This window comes from Eucyclogobius newberryi, unplaced genomic scaffold, assembly GCF_026437365.1.
Source record: "Eucyclogobius newberryi isolate DKJ021-1_F unplaced genomic scaffold, fEucNew1.0.hap1 SCAF_89, whole genome shotgun sequence".
NCBI lineage: Eukaryota > Metazoa > Chordata > Actinopteri > Gobiiformes > Gobiidae > Eucyclogobius > Eucyclogobius newberryi.
In genome coordinates this window covers 303736-320755 of record NW_027316531.1, presented here as the reverse complement: position 1 = coordinate 320755, position 17020 = coordinate 303736, and the positions used below count along the sequence as shown (strand labels likewise).

General features: G+C 45.9%; 1 protein-coding gene across 1 annotated transcript; it reads left to right on the top strand.

Moving 5' to 3' along the window:
* The first annotated feature begins 478 nt into the window (after positions 1 to 478).
* On the top strand, positions 479 to 2074 carry LOC140353322 (trace amine-associated receptor 13c-like). The gene is made up of 2 exons (XM_072437822.1): positions 479 to 645; positions 1270 to 2074. The coding sequence occupies exons 1-2, from the start codon at positions 479 to 481 to the stop codon at positions 2072 to 2074; spliced, it is 972 nt and encodes a 323-aa protein (XP_072293923.1).
* The last annotated feature ends 14946 nt before the right edge of the window (positions 2075 to 17020 follow it).

Sequence of the window (17020 nt, the reverse complement as noted above, 5' to 3'; positions counted from 1 at the left end):
CTTCGGACTAGCGAACCTTCGGGCTTGTGGGGGGTAAAGCACAAAACAGGAGATGAAGAAAAGTCTCTGTTTCCTCTCAACAGCAACGCCAGTTTGTTGGGTAGTGAGTTCATTTTGGAGAGGAAAATCCCAGGTAAGGGCGTTCGTGTGCCTCGCTTCCTCAGCCGCATGAACGCGCCAGTACGCCTTCCTCTTCTGCGGCATCTCACGCTTTTAGCCAAAATAAGGGCTATTTCTGCAGCAGATGCTAAAAATAAAAACTGGAACTACGTCAGTAGTTCGTATCTGAAAGCTACAATAAATTGCTTTTGCAGCATAATTCATTTACACAGAAAGAATATAAGATAATTTTACTAAATCCCTTGAGTGGTGCCTCCCTGCTGTAATGTTTCCCTGTTGTGTTTGCATTGTGGCTGAAGATTTGACGTATAAAAGTGGCGTGAGAGAGCTCTCCTCCTCCTTCTCTCTCACACACACCATGGAGACACCAGAAGACGAGCTGTGCTTTCCTCTCATCAACAACTCGTGCAAGAAGATCAAACACTCCAACACAGACGCAGCCTTTTCCTTCACTGTGCTCACCACCATCACCCTGCTCACCGTGCTGCTCAACCTGCTGGTCATCATTTCTATCTCCCACTACAGGCAGACACCAGCCACTGCACACGCACTTTCATTCAGAATGCTCATAATTATAACCATGGGCACGTTCAGTTTATCAGAAAAGTGTTTGCAGGCTTAGGGGTACTAGGCTTCTGTACCCCAAGCATTAGAATAGTATTTAAATGTCAATCATTGTTGATTGTAAAACTGATATCATGTAATTTAAATGTTGTGTTGGTGTTAGACTACATATTCTATTTTTTTTCTTTCTTTTAATTTCTGGAGCAAGCTCAAATGCAGGATATTAATGCAAATTTGTTCATTTTGATTTTATAGAACACAATCCTGAGTTTCAGGCATGATTTGAAGGAGTTGGCAGAGCAACAGTCCTCTATCAATACAGCAATGGTGCAATTCAAATCTAAATATGAGGAAATGTCCTCACAAAGGAAACAAAGTCATTTCTTTTATGAAATCAAATCCAGACAATTTCCAATTTTCTCACAGTAATGTAATTTTTCTTATAATTAATTACACGTCTCTGTCACACAAAATTACAGACCTCTGTTTCTGTCCTTAAACTGAACATTCCCATTATAATGCCATAGAGACAACTTTTTTTTTATTATTGAGTATTTCATTATGATTCAGATTTCTCTCTTGCAGGCAGCTCCAGACATGTACCAACCTCCTCCTCCTCTCTTTGGCCTACTCAGACCTGATTGTGGGTATGCTGCCGATGCCGGTGGGAATCCTCTTTTATCATGGTTGCTTCTTATTGGGTGACTTTGGATGTAGCATATGTGAATTTGTTAGCTATCTGGTGACGAGCGTCTCTGTGGGCAACATGGTTATGATATCTATAGACCGCCATGTTGCTATATGTGACCCCATGTTTTACCACACAAAAGTCACCTACATACGTGTGCAAGCCTGTGTGATTTTCTGTTGGTTATTTTCAATAATTCATGCCATCTGGCTGTTGAGGAAGATGCTTCAGCAACCTGGCATATATAATACCTGTTACGGAGAATGTCTAATTATTGTGAATAAGATTGAAGCAGTGTTTGACCTAGTTGTGACTTTTATAGCACCAATCATTATAATAACAGTGTTGTATCTGAGAGTATTTGTGGTGGCCGTGACTCAGGCTCGAGCATTGCGTTCTCAAGTTACATCTGTGTCAATGCAACATTCAGCGACCAAGAAATCGGAGCTAAAAGCAGCAAGGACACTCGGCGTGGTGATTGTCATGTTCATCATTTGCTCTTGTCCATATTATATTTTTACTCTGTTATTGGACAGTGGTCTCACAGACTCATCAGGGGTTACGGAATTATGGCTGATATATTTCAATTCCTGTATAAATCCAATCATCTATGCATGTTGTTATCCATGGTTTAGAAGAGCTATTAAAAGCATTGTTACACTGCAGATTTTGAAGCCAGGCTCCAGTGAAATTAACATCTAAAGGCGTAATGGACGATTTTTCGGCGATTTGAGAACTCAGGCGGAAGTGCGCATGTGAACTCCCCCGTGCGGACTGATACAACACACACGTGCATTTGTTTATTAGCGCGACGGAGCGCATCTCTCGTCTCCCGTAGATTTCCGTCTTTTCATGAGTCAGCTCGAACTGTCTTTCTCCGTCTTCATTTTGTCCTGTACACTGAGGGAACTATATTATGATAGATCAATGAGCTCAAACACGCGGAACCGTGCTGCTCTCGGGGGACGAGCCGGACGCGGCTGCAGGTGAGCGGTAGGTGCGTTTTATGATTGATACGTGGCAGGACTAATCGACAGTCCACGCCACGAGGAAATAAGACTCAGATTTGGGTCCAAAAAATTGGCCATTCAACCTTTAATAAAAGTACTTAAAGTATTACTTAGGAAGTAAGACAATATGTATGTACATAGCCATTTGCGATCCCATGTTATACCCTTTCAAAGTTACAGTAACACGAGTAAAAGTGTGCATTTTTCTGTGTTGGACATTTTCAACTATATTCATGATGCTTGGATATTACGAACTGTTCTTGGACAACCAATTGTAATTACATTTTCATATATAAGAGTATTTGTAGTAGCTGTATCCCAAGCTCGTGCAATACGCTCTCAAATCTCATCCATCACAGTGGGGCCGATCGCGATATCAGTTTAGAAAACTGAAATGAAAGCCGCAAAAACCCTTGGTCTTCTGGTCATCATGTTTTTCCTCTGTTCTTTCTTTCTATTGTTTCACAGTGGCAGCAGACAGTAATCTGTTTGGAGCTTCATCTGGAGAGGCTGAACTCTATATCAATCCCATTATCTATGTGTTCTGTTCTGCTATCCCTGGTTTAGGATTTTGACCTTTAAGGTATTCAAGACTGACTCATGTGAAGCCAAAGTACTGTAAAATAAATACTGGTACAGTGAACCCTCGTTTATCGCGGGGGTTACGTTCCAAAAAGAACCCGCGATAGGCGAAATCTGTGAAGTAGAAACCTTTATTTTTTTACAGTTATTATACAATGAAATACTCCATAAAATATTGAAGCTCACGCACGCCGGCGTCTCCCGCAGCTCCCGCGTGCCGCTCTCACCGGCCTCTCCCGCAGCTCACACGCGCCGCTCTCACCGGCCTCTCCCGCGCGCCGTTCTCACCGGCCTCTCACACGCGCCGCTCTCACCAGCGTGTCCCGCAGCTCACACGCGCCGCTCTCACCGGCGTGTCCCGCAGCTCACGCGCGCCGCTCTCACCGGCGTGTCCTGCAGCTCACACGCGCCGCTCTCACCGGCGTGTCCCGCAGCTCACACGCGCCGCTCTCACCGGCCTCTCAAACTTCAATTTGGCAAGCGGTTTTACGTACGTTTACATATTAATCCATAACGTTATTGACACACAGGTAGAGAAGACGCGGAGAGACTGTTTAGCCAAGAATGCAGAACACAATGCATGATGCAAATCCGTGAAGCAGCGAGACCGTGAAAAGTGAACCGCGTTATAGCGAGGGATCACTGTACTAAGGGAAGATGGCCACCCTTTATTTTAACATAATTCACTGTCAACTGAAATACAGATATGTCTTTCATGTTTATACCTCTATCTTTTAAAATTCAGAAAATAAAATGTAAATACTCAGATTCTACAGGTACCTTTCTTGTAGATGCCTGCATGGTGGTATACTTAATGCAGGGAAGTATATATATATATATATATATATATATATATATATATATATATATTGTACTCAATAATCAATTTTTTTCTTTTTAACATTTGTGCTCATGCTCACCTTACAATCATACCCTGAGATCAATCATAGTTGGTTAGGAGAGAGTTGAGATATATATATATATATAAGTAAAGTTTGCTGATGATTCATTAGGCCCGAGCCCCAGCAGGGCGGAGGGCCTATTGCTCCCGCAACGCTGCCGAAGGCACAGCCCGCATGTTTGGTGCCCCGTCGCCCCTGGCAAGTACAGGGAACTAGCCCATGCCGAAGGCATGGATCATGCATACTTACTCCTGCTATGACAGAAATAGTCAACAATTAGTGAATGGGCTACGCCCATTCACTCATTGTTGACAACAGCAGCGCGAAGCGCTGCATTCCTCCAAAAACCCTCCTGGCATCGTCCCGTACGCGAGAATCCATGCCGCAGGCATGGGCCATGCTTGTATCTGCTCAAATCAATGGAAGTCTATGGGGAGTGGGCGGGGCATCCCGACGGAATAGGGAGTGACGAGCGCGTAAGCGCTCGTAATGATGATTCCACCCCATGGCGGCATCGGGAAGGCTTAGAGCTTTCAAACGATGTATAATTTGTTGTTATAGTGGAAACGGCTATATTGTTTTTGCTAAAAATATTATTATTTTTATTAGGCCCAAGCCCCAGCAGGGCGGAGGGCCTATTGCTCCCGCAACGCTGCCGAAGGCAGCGTTGCAACTGTCTGCTAAAAATATTATTAGGCCCGAGCGCCACAAGCTGGCGAGAGGCCTATTGATCTCGTAAGGCCGTGCGAAGCACGGCTGCGAAAGTGCGCACGTAGTGCGCACAAAATCGAGCGCGAAGCGCTCGCCCACTTCCAAACACTCACTAACGCACTCCTTCACTCATGCACGCCCCGTGCATACTAATTAGTAGTAGGAAAATGGAACATTACCGTTGTAAACGGGCGAAGCCCGTGCAAAAGTGCGCACTAAACGAGCACTTTACATTCGCGGTCGTCATCCCCATATAAAGCACTCATTTGCCCTAAGTAGCTCACGAATACGTTCCCCATCTCTTGCATGTTCCGTGCATATAAGCATGTAATGCAAAAATTGAACATTATTACTGTATAAAGGGCCAAAAACACAAAGTGGGCGGAGCCCACTCAAAATTAACGAAAGTACCCGTCAGTGACCAGGGACCCACACCATGAGGTAGGAAAGCGCGAGCGCTTTCCGAAAATGTATAGTTTATGATATTTGAAAAATGGGAAACATTGTTTTCGCATCGGAATATTCTTCTTCTTCTTCTTCTTCTTCTTCTTCTTCTTCTTCTTCTTCTTCTTCTTCTTCTTCTTCTTCTTCTTCTTCTTCTTCTTCTTCTTCTTCTTCTTCTTCTTCTTCTTCTTCTTCTTCTTCTTCTTCTTCTTCTTCTTCTCGGGACCAACCCCCCTATTTTTCACCCAGTGAACATTGACGAAAAGTCACAAAAATTTGCACACCTCTAAAAATCGTGCCTCTCTACATTCTGGCTATTTCCCTTTTCTAAAATAAAAAAAATTGGCGCGTCAGCGCCCCCAAATGTACCAAAAATGCATTGAGAGATGGGAAATGACCCAAAAAAAATCTGATCGTAGAATCATGAAATTTGGCGCAGAGGTAGATGGTGACAAGAGAAGTAAAAAATATTATTACGGCAACGCCGTCCGCCCAACCAAATGTCGGCCATATTGCTTCAAAAATGGCTAAACATGATTTTGGAGTTTTTCCAAACGTCGTACTTTTACGAACTCCTCCCAGGGCGTTGGCCCTAAAAAGCTGAAATTTGGTGAAAATGCTACTGAGGAGTGGGACATCAAAAGTTATCCAAATTACATTGATACCTCTCACGGTCTCTGTGCGGCGAAGCCGCAAACTGTAGCTAGAATTTCAGAAATCTCCCATATTTAAAATTTCTGCCGTTTGCGCAGATAAAGTCCGAATTGCGTCAAATTAGAATCAGTTGTTAAACTCTTTGCCCTAAACCCACTTGAAGTGAAATAAATTCATTTGGCGCCACAGCGCCCCCTACAGATTTTATATGGAGGTTAAATGTTTAGTTTTGCGAAATTATATGAAATTTGACACACAACTCAATTTTAGCATCCCCATCAAAAAAGTCAATGAGACCCATGTCATAATTGTTATGGCGTTGCCGTAACGATGACCGAAACCATCCATGTTATTCCAATGGGGAAATCGCCAGAACATGTTTACACTTTATACTTTCACAAACTCCTCTTAGGGCGTTAGCCCTATTAACCTGAAATTTGGTGAGACTCATCTTCAGGGGTGGACCATCAAAAGTGATCCACATTTTTATTCAAAGAGTCACGGTGTCTGTGCGGCAAAGCCGCACATTGTGCCAAGAATTCAAAATAAAATTGCTTTTTGATGGTAAAACAAAGGGGAGAAGATGTGACAGCGTCACAGATTCAGCAGTAGGCGTAATAAAAGGACAATTGGGGCGCGTTAGCGCCCCCTCCTCTTGCGGCGTGGCGGCGGTGTGGCGGCGGCGTGGCGAGGGCCGATCATTGCCGCTTGCGGCTATATTTATTATTATTTTTCTTGTTCTTCTGCTTTTTGATCTCTAATTTGACCCCCTGAACATGCTCAAAAACTCACCAAACTTTGCCCAAAATTCAGAATCGGCAAAAAATTTTGTTTTTTCTGGGCCATTTTTTTTTTCGTTAAAAAATGGCGCGACAGCGCCACCGACAAAAGTCAAAATACATTGCGCCTATGGGAGACGCCCCGAGGTCAACTTTGTCGTAAAGCTACGAAATTCGGGACACGCATTCCTCTCGTGAGGACAAAAAAAAAAAATCATTGTGGCCACGTCCCCAGACTTACCCTATGGCCGCCATTTTCCTTTGAAAATGAAAACACGCTGTGTTAGCCATTTTGTTCACGTCAAACTTTGACGAACTCCTCCTAGGGCGTTTTGCCCACCGACTTCAAAATCGGCGGACGTCCTCTGGACAAGTGGGGCATCTAAAGTTATCCAATTTTTTGAGATACCTTTTACGGTCTGTGTGCGGCGCAGCCGCAAAGTTGGACAACTTATTTTGGAATACTGCAGATCTAAAAATTGCTCCCATTTGATCAAAACGAGTCCGATTAGGACCAAATTTGAATCAGTTGTTCAACTTTCTAGTTTGGACCAGTTTATGATGACAAAATTGAAATGGGCGCGATAGCGCCCCCTACAGAGTGACCTTTAAATTAACATTGAAGGTCAAAAATTAGTTTTACCAAAATGTTCTAAACTTTACCCAAAATTCTATTTTGGCGTCGCGATCAAAAAAGCCAATCAGACAAATCCCTTAATTTTTACGGCGTAGTCGTAGCGATGACATAAACCTCCCATGTTATCCCTATGGGAAAACCGCTAAATCTCTCGAATATCCACATTTTTCTGTTTCACACTTTAACGAACTCCTCCTAGTGCGTTTTGCCCACGAACCTCAAAATCGGTGTACGTCCTCTAGACAAGTGGGGCATCTAAAGTTATCCAAATTTTAAGGATAGCTTTTACGGTCTCTGTGCGACGGAGCCGCAAACGTTTCCCAGAATTCTGACTATTTGGCCTTCAGAGTGGCCTATAAACAATAGAGTTTTTCCAAATGACATGATATTTTGAACAAAATTCTAATTTGCCATCCTGATCATAAAAGTATGAGAGCCAAAGTCATATTTTGTACGGCGTAACCGTAGCGATGACAGAAACATCCCATGTTATCCTTATGGGAAAATCGTAGAATCGCTCAAATCACCACATTTTTACGATCACACTTTAACGAACTCCTCCTAGGGCGATTGTCCGATCAAGTTCATATTTGGAGAATATCATCTACACAAGCGGGGCATCAAAACTTATCCATATTTTGATTCTAAGTGCTACGGTCTCTGTGTGGCGGACCCGCAAATATGTGTCAGAAATGGGAAAATAGCGAAATCTCTGAAATGTTCACATTTACGCTTCACACTTTAACAAACTCCTCTAAGGGCAATAGCTCGATCAAGCTCATATTTGGGGAAAATCATCTACACAAGCGGGGCATCAAAAGTTATCCATATTTTTATTCCAAGTGTGACGGTCTCTGTGTGGCGGACCCGCACATTTGACCGACACTTGTGTTCATTTGCACTGGATTGGCCATGTCCAATGTGTCGCCGTCTGTCAAGTTCTTTTTTAATTCAACACAATAAGGGCGCCATCTTTATCAAGTCGAAAGCGCAGAGTCGGAAGGCCGGCGGCCCGCGAGGGCCGTTGGATGCCGCTTGCGGCTTTAATTAATTTTGTCTTTACTGAAAGGTGGGCTCTAACTCTTGCCTGGTCCTAGCCATTTTTTTTCCGCTGTGCAGCGCTCGGCCGCAGTTAGCAAAATAGTTGAAGTTGTGAGAAATGCGTCGTGTTGGAGCGTCAGGTCTGTGTCGTAGTGCGTAAAGCCAGCAACTTTTTTATCAGAATTAATGTATTTTAGTCGTAGCTAATCAGAATAGGTTTATTGTCAATTAACAAATCACAAACATAGGAATTTGTCTTTATGATTCAGTGCAACATAAAACAATGAATAAGTCATAACAATAAACTATCAGATTAAAAAAAACTCATCAGATTAAAAAAAAAATGCTTTATAAGTACACAAATGTACAGTTGTGCAGATATACATATGTAGTGTAGAAAGTGAATAGTGGAGTGAGTGATTAAATTATGGTAAAGTGATTGTGTTTAAGAAGTGTTCATGAGCCCAACGGGAGAGGGAAAAAACTGTTCTTGTGGCGGGAGGTTCTGGTCCGGATGGACCGTAGCCTCCTGCCTGAGGAGAGTAGCTCAAATAGTCCATGTCCAGGGTGAGAAGGGTCAGCTGTGATCCGACCTGCACATCCCAGAGCCCTGGAGACGTACAGGTCTTGCAGAGATGGAAGTCCGCAGCTGATCACCTTCTCAGCAGAGCGCACAATGCGCTTAAGTCTCTGTTTGTCCCTGGTTGTGGCTCCAGCGTACCACACGGTGAAGGAGGTGGTGAGGATGGACTCAATGATGGCCGTGTAGAACTAAACTATGTCAAAGTTTTGTCTATAACAGACTGCGAGAGACGAGAATCGTTCTCAAGGTCTTTATTTGATAAAAACAGGGAAATCAGGCAAAACAGTATCATGCTATTTGTATTGCAGCTGAGATTTGACTTTCCACAAGATTAAACTGTGTTTTATATACAGTAGCTGTTGCTTGGGTCTGATAAAATGGCATGGCATCAGCTTTAAGATTGTTTACACCAGTCCACAGATAATGAGAAGGTACACAGAAAGTGCAGTAAGAACATTGTGACCCATATGATGAATAGGACAGAGAAATATCATATAAATGCATGTCGGTGTAATCCCTCATTCATCCAGGCGTGTTCCATAGTAGAAAAAGCTTCAGTTGTAGTCATCTGGACTCAGTTAGAAAAAAATAGACGTTTCGACTCTCATCCAAGAGTCATTGTCAATAACAGAATTTAGGTCGGGAACTCCGATATTTATACTCTTCTGTGGTAAGACCAACCCATTGGGCGGAGCCTTCCTGAAGTAGAAAGAGTTGTTTGTTTCAACAGAAACTCCCCCCTTGTATCTACCGAGCTAGCCTATTCAGAATTTTAATGGGCTATTAGAATCCTCTTTGTCTTTGTGAGACCCTGGCTCAACCACCCTGAGTACCTGATTAGCATCTAAATGTCCTGGTCCTGGTCCTCTACCTTTCCAGGGGTTCAGTATACCATTATAGATACCAGGAAGATTGAATCTTAGCCCTCCATTCCTGTTTAAAGAAGGTCTTTCTTTTTTAACAAAAATAGCTTCCTTAACTCCTCTTTCAAACCATCTTTTTTCCCTGCTTAAAATCTTCACCTCACCGTCTTCAAACGAGTGATTAGAGGCTTCAAGATGGAGATGCACGGCGCTCTGTGGTCCTAAGAGGACCACAGAGCGCCAGTGAGCAGGCCGTTACCATCCATCCATCTTCTCCCGTTTTATCCGGGGCCGGGTCGCCGGGGCAGCATTCTGAGCAGGGACTCCCAGACTTCCTCTCCCCAGACACTTCCTCCAACTCCTCCGGGGGATCCCGAGGCGTTCCCAGGCCAGACGAGAGACGAGAGTCTCTCGGCTGGCCTGGGAACACGAGAGTCTCTCCAGCTTGTCCTGGGTCTTCCCCGGGGCCTCTTCCTGGTGGGACATGCCTGAAACACCTCCCGAGGGAGGCGCCCAGGAGGCATCCGGAACAGATGCCCGAGCCACCTCAGCTGGCTCCTCTCGACGTGGAGGAGCAGCGGCTCTACTCATTTCGACCGCTTGTATCCGCGATCTCGTTCTTTTGGTCATTACCCAAAGCTCATGACCATAGGTGAGTGTAGGAACGTAGACTGACCGGTAAATCGAGAGCTTTGCCTTTCGGCTCAGCTCCCTCTTTACCACAACGGTCCGATGCAGCGACTGCATCACTGCAGCCGCTGCACCGATCCGCCTGTCGATCTCACGCTCCATCCTTCTCTCACTCGTGAACAAGACCCCGAGATACTTGAACTCCTCCACTTGGGGCAAGGACTCCCCACCCACCTGAAGAGGGCAAGCCACCTTTTTCCGGTCAAGAACCATGGCCTCGGATTTGGAGGTGCTGATTCTCATCCCAGCCGCTTCACACTCGGCTGCAAACCGTCCCAGTGCATGTTGCAGGTCCGGGTTTGATGGAGCCATCAGGACAACATTGTCTGCAAACAGCAGAGATGGAATCCTGTGGTCCCCAAACCGGACACCCTCCAAACCCTGACTGCGCCTAGAAATTATGAACAGAACCGGTGACAAAGGGCAGCCCTGGCGGAGTCCAACATGCACTGGGAACAGGTCTGACTTACTGCCGGCAATGCGAACACAGCTCCTGCTCCGGTCATACAGGGACCGGACAGCCTTGAGCAAAGGGCCCCGGACCCCTTACTCCCGGAGCACACCCCAAAGGACACCCCGAGGGACACGGTCGAAAGCCTTCTCCAGATCCACAAAGCACATGTGGACTGGTTGGGCAAACTCCCATGAACCCTCGAGCAGCCGATGGAGGGTATAGAGCTGGTCCAGTGTTCCACGACCGGGACGAAAACCACTCCGCTCCTCCTTAATCCGAGGTTCGACTATCAGTCGGATTCTCCTCTCCAGTACCTTAGAATAGACCTTACCCGGGAGGCTGAGGAGTGTGATCCCTCTGTAGTTGGAACACACCCTCCGGTCCCCCTTCTTGAATAGAGGGACCACCACCCCGGTCTGCCAGTCCAGAGGCACGGTCCCCGACCGCCACGCGATGTTGCAGAGACGTGTCAACCAAGACAGTCCTACAACATCCACACACTTTAGGTACTCAGGGCGGATCTCATCCACCCCGGGAGCCCTGCCACCGAGGAGTTTGCGAACAACCTCAGTGACTTCAGCTTGGGTGATGGATGAGCCAGCCTCCGAGTCCCCGGTCTCTACTTCCTCTTCGGAAGACGTGACTGAGGGATTAAGGAGATCCTCAAAGTATTCCTTCCATTGTCCGACGACATTCCCAGTCGAGGTCAGCAGGCCTCCACCCGCACCGTAAACGGTGTTGGTGAGGCACTGCTTCCCCATCCTGAGGCATCGGACGGTTTGCCAGAATTTCTTTGGTGCCGACCGATAGTCCTCCTCCATGGCCTCCCCTAACTCCTCCCAGGCCCGGGTTTTTGCCTCTGCGACAGCACGAGCCGCGGCTCGCTTCGCCTACCGATACCCGTCAATGACCTCAGGAGACCTACAAGCTAGAGTGGCCTGATAGGCCTCCTTCTTCAGTCTGACGGCATCCCTTACTTCCGGTGTCCACCACCGGGTTCGGGGGTTGCCGCCACGACAGGCACCCGAGACCTTGCGACCACAGCTCCGAGCAGCCGCATCAACAATGGAGGCGGAGAACATGGTCCACTCGGATTCAATGTCCCCAACCTCCCTGGGGACTTGGGAGAAGCTCTCCCGGAGGTGCGAGTTGAATACCCTACTGACAGAGGGCTCCACAAGACGTTCCCTTGCATCCAGCCCCTCTCGAGGAGATGGGTTCCAGAGCCCAAACTGTGCGTGGAGGTGAGGCCGACTATGTCTAGTCGGTATCGCTCAACCTCCCGCACAAGCTCAGGCTCTTTCCCCCCCAGCGAGGTTCCATGTCACCAGAGTTAGTCTCTGTGTCTGGAGATCTGGTCGCCGAGGCCCCTGCCATCGACTGCCTTCCTGATCTCTCTGCACCGGCCCCTTATGGATCGCTCTTTTGGGCTGTGCCCGACCGGGCCCCGTGGGGTAAGACCTTGCCACCAGGCGCTCGCCATGGAGCACCCATCCCAGGCCTGGCTCCAGGATGGGGCCCCGGTGACGCCAATCCGGGCGACGTAATCGGCCTTGTTTGTGAACTCACCATAAAGGGCTTCTGAACCGATCTTTGTCTGACCCGTCATCTAGGACTTATTTGCCTTGGGAGACCCTACCAGGGGCTTGAAGCCCCCGACAACATAGTTCCCGGGATCATTCGGGCACTCAAACTCCTCCACCACGTTAAGGTGTCGGTTCAAGGAGAGGCCGTTACAGTAGTCTAATCTACTGGAGACAAACGCATGGACAAGTCTCTCCAAATCTGGTTTATACACTATATGTTTGATTTTGGCAATGTTTTTTAGATGGTAAAAAGAATGGGGAGCAGACGGAGGCGACTGTGCCAGACGAAGGGAAAACAACGCTGACTTTGCTAAAACACACAGAAGTCCCGTCAGGTGCTAAACTGTGATTGGTTGAAAGTGAGAAGATGTGATTGGCTGAACTATCGCTGGAGATCAGGTTACTAAATAGTAAATAGAAATATAAAAGACTAGCACTAATAATAAACTAATAACTAAACCGGAGTGATTAACTGAATTATGAACAAATCAAACATTATATTTACATACAAACACCCTTGTTAACAGCTGATGTTATTGATTTGATGTGGCTGTTAAAATTCCAGTCTGAGTCCATTATTACCCCCAGATTTCTAATTTGATTTGTAGGTTTTAGAGCGAGACTCTGGAGGTGACCACTAACACTTTGAAAAATTATGATTTCAGTCTTGTCTGAGTACAGCTGGAGAAAGTTGTTTTACATTCACACACTGATCTGTTGGATGCAGTGACAGAGTAGATATTCACCTGCCGACAATGAAACATAGATCTGAGTGTCGTCTGTATAATTGTGAAAGGACACATTTTCACTGCGTATCAACTGACCTAACTTCTGTGTGTTTATCAACTGACCTAACGGCAGCCGCATCAACAATGGAGGCGGAGAACATGGTCCACTCGGACTCAATGTCCCCAACCTCCCCGGGGACATGGGAGAAGCTCTCCCGGAGGTGTGAGTTGAATAACCTACTGTCAGAGGGCTCCACAAGACGTTCCAAACAGACCCTCACAATGCGTTTGGGTCTGCCAAGTCTGTCCGGCTTCCTCCTCCGCCAGCGGAGGTTCACTCGCTGCTCTCCTCACCAAAGCTGTGTCTCCGTGCAGCGGGCTCTCCTCGCCTCCCTTTGCCCTACACACTGGCTTTTAAGACTTTTCTAGTGTTCTATGCACTTTTTATGATTAAACTCACGTATTTTCCATAACCAACTTGTTTTTGTACATAGCCTGAGCTCCTTATCATATTATTAATGAATGAACAGAACAGAAGGTGACCCCGGACTGACCCTTGGGGTTCTCCACAGGTCAGGGGCATGTGATCTGAGACACAGCTACCAATTTCAACAAAGTACTTCCTGTCTTCCAGATAGGACTTTAACCAGTTTAGGTCAGTGCATCTAATCATAATCAAAACATTGATACTAATAATGACAGTGGTGAAAGCAGAAGCAACAGTGCCGATGGAACCCACGTAATATTAAGCAAAAAGTAAAAAAAACTACATATCCCTGAATGCAACATCCGGTCACGTGGGTTACGTACACAGCACGATACGCACACACTGCGTCACTTTGACCAATTGCGTGCCTACCTGGCCAATTTGAGCTTCCTGTTCGTCTCGCCGTTCATTGCGTCGGGAGCGATTAAAACAACCGCTTTTATCGGTGGCTGCCCACGAGTCCGAAGGTTCACTGGTCCGAAGGTTCACTAGTCCGAAAATTCAGAAATTTTAAGGTTCACTAGTCCGAAGGTGCACTAGTCCGAAGGTTCACAGGTCCGAAATTTCCCCGAAATTTTAAGGTTCACAAATCCAAAGGTTCACTGGTCCGAAGGTTCGCTAGTCCGAAGGTGTGAGTCCGCGCAGTGGGCTCTACTCGCGGCTCTCCTCACCAAAGCTGTGGCTCTCCTCGCCTCCCTTTGCCCTACACACTGGCTTTTAAGACTTTTCTAGTGTTGATGCACTTTTTATGATTAAACTCACGTATTTTCCATAACCGACTTGTTTCTGTACATAGCCTGAGCTCCTTATCGTATTATTAATGAATGAATTAACTCAAATAGCCCAGCAGTTTCGGCTGCGCACCGCGGCTCTGTAGACACTCCCGTCTTGGCCAGCTGAATTTCCTTTTTGACTACCAATCCTACGGTGATCGGATCACGCGTTTCTATATATACATATATAATTTCTATACTTATGATCAAATGAAGGCATAGAGTGGAGGATTCTGATCATGCATATTTCGTATAATCAAATGAAGGCATAGAACGGAGGATTCTGTTCACGCATATTTCTTATGATCAAATGAGGGCATAAAGCGGAGGGCTCGATATGTTCCCTTGTTATCTTTATATACACAGTACAACTTGGGGTGCCACCTGTGAGCAGCTGGTGCACAAAACGTTGTGACGAGCCCCAGTGCGTGTCTTCGTGCTTCGTGCGCATTTCACAGACTGACTACATCCCGATGCCGTCTGCACCTTCACTTTAGCCTATGAGGAACTTTCGGACTAGGGAACCTTCGGACTAGTGAACCTTCAGACCAGTGAACCTTAGGACTAGCGAACTTTTGGACCACGAACCTTCGGACTAGCGAACCTTCGGACTAGTGAACCTTTAAAACCTTCGGACTTGTGAACCTTCGGACTAGCGAACCTTCGGACTCGTGGGGGGTAACCCTTTTATCTACTTTGGTGTGCGCTGTTTTCAAACTAAGTGTATGTTGTAGAAGCCCTTACCAACCGCCGCTGACGCTGGGTTTTAGCACGCAGGATACAAGTGGAATTTGGTGAGTCTTCCGGAGTGTCTGAGTCCGTCTATGTGTCTTGTTGTTGTGCTACGTTAGCATTAGCATTGTAGTCATTACCTGTCTTGACACTAAAACAGTCATCTATCTTAACTAGGTATTCATGTGGAAATTGTTGAATGTACTTAAGTACTTAATGCATTGTTGTTGTTTAAAATAAGTTAACTAAAATTGGAACTTAAGAAGCAAGCTTATTTGACAATTTTTCTGACGGTCCAAGGTAGACAGTGGAGCTAGACCCACTCAGGAGGAGAATCAGTTCATCAGGAGAAGAGCCAGCTCTTTCAGGCAGATGAAGGACCATCCACACGTGGTAGAGACCGCTTCACCAGGAAAGGAGCATCTGGGTCCACAGGTCCTTGGAGTGAGAAAAAGAAAAAGAAAAGGCAATGTACAGTTTGCAAGTGGTTAAATATGAAATATTGTTTGATAGAATAAGTAGTCAGAAGAAGAGGATAGCGCTCAAGCTACTTCTCCCAGCATAGTTGCTCCTAGGGCAGCGTAGCTAACTGGCCTGACCATAAGTTTTTCAGCATTGCTTTTAGGAAGGATTCTTCTGATTTTGGCTGTATTGCGCAAATGGAAATTTCTAAAACATTCTACTGCAGAGGTTAGAATGTGATGTAGGTGTCGGAGGAACAGCCCTCAGCTGGTTTAAATCCTATTTATCGGATAGGTACCAATTTGTTAATGTAAACCAGAGCTCCTCACCATGCTTTAAAGTAATTTACGGTGTGCCACAGGGATCAGTACTCGGTCCAATTCGGTTTCCTCTTTCTTGATATGCTGCCTTTAGGCAACATTATCAGAAAGCATGGCATTAACTTCCACTGCTATGCAGATGACACTCAGCTGTATTTATCAATGAACCTGATCAGAGCGATCAAGTAGACCCACTTAGTGCTTGTGTGAAGGATATAAAAACCTTGATGACACTTAACTATCTGCTTCTTAACCCTGAAAAAACCGAGGTCATTGTGCTTGTTCCTAAACATCAACGAGACGCTCTATCTGAGCAGATAGTCACACTGGACAATATCAGTGTAGCCTCCAGTTCTACTGTAAGAAACCTCGGAGTCTTATTTGACCAGGAGCTCTCATTTAAAGCACATATAAATCAAGCCTGTAAAACAGCCTATTTCCATGAGCGCAACATAGCCAAAATCAGAAGAATCCTGCCTAAAAGCGATGCTGATCCATGCAATTGTTACAACTAGATTAGACTACTGTAACTCCCTGCTCGCAGCGTGTCCTAAAAGCTTCATAAAAAGCTTTCAACTGGTTCAAAATGCAGCAGCAAGATTGCAAACAGGAAATAAAAGAAGAAAGGACATTACGCCGGTGCTGGAGTCTCTTCACTGGCTCCCTGTCGAGTTTAGAATCAAATTTAAAATTCTACTCATGACCTACAAAGCCATAAATGACATGGCCGCATCCTACCTCAAAGATGCTATAGTACCATATCATCCAAACAGAGCTCTTTGCTCTCAAAATGCTGGCCTTCTGGTGGTACCAAGATTTAACAAACTAGACTGTGCAATCTATAAGTTAAAGAATTTAAACACAAAAAAATTAAGGGTCGGAGCCGGAGTCGAACCCAAAATCTATAGCATGGCTATCGCTTTTCTGGGTCAGACCCTGGACTGTCAGTTACATGGCCCGCCTCTCTCTTGAGAGGGTGCGCACGTTCACAGACACTTTGAACCATTTCACTCCGGGGAAACGGGTTCTATACTGTCTTTGCCTCAGACTCTTGGGTCTGATGGCGTTGGTGATCCTTGTGGTAAAGCTGGGCAAGCTTTACATTCTTTCACTGAAAGGTTTTCTCCCATTCCTCAGGGGGCACCATGTGCTGGTGAGGACAGACAATACATCCACGGTGGCTCACATAAATCGGCAAGGGGGACTACGC

Excerpts from the sequence above, each read along its gene's own strand:
- LOC140353322 (XM_072437822.1), top strand. The coding sequence starts at position 479 with ATGGAGACACCAGAAGACGAGCTGTGCTTTCCTCTCATCAACAACTCG. Across the intron at positions 646-1,269 it reads ATTTCTATCTCCCACTACAG|GCAGCTCCAGACATGTACCA; the intron begins GCAGACACCAGC and ends TCTCTCTTGCAG.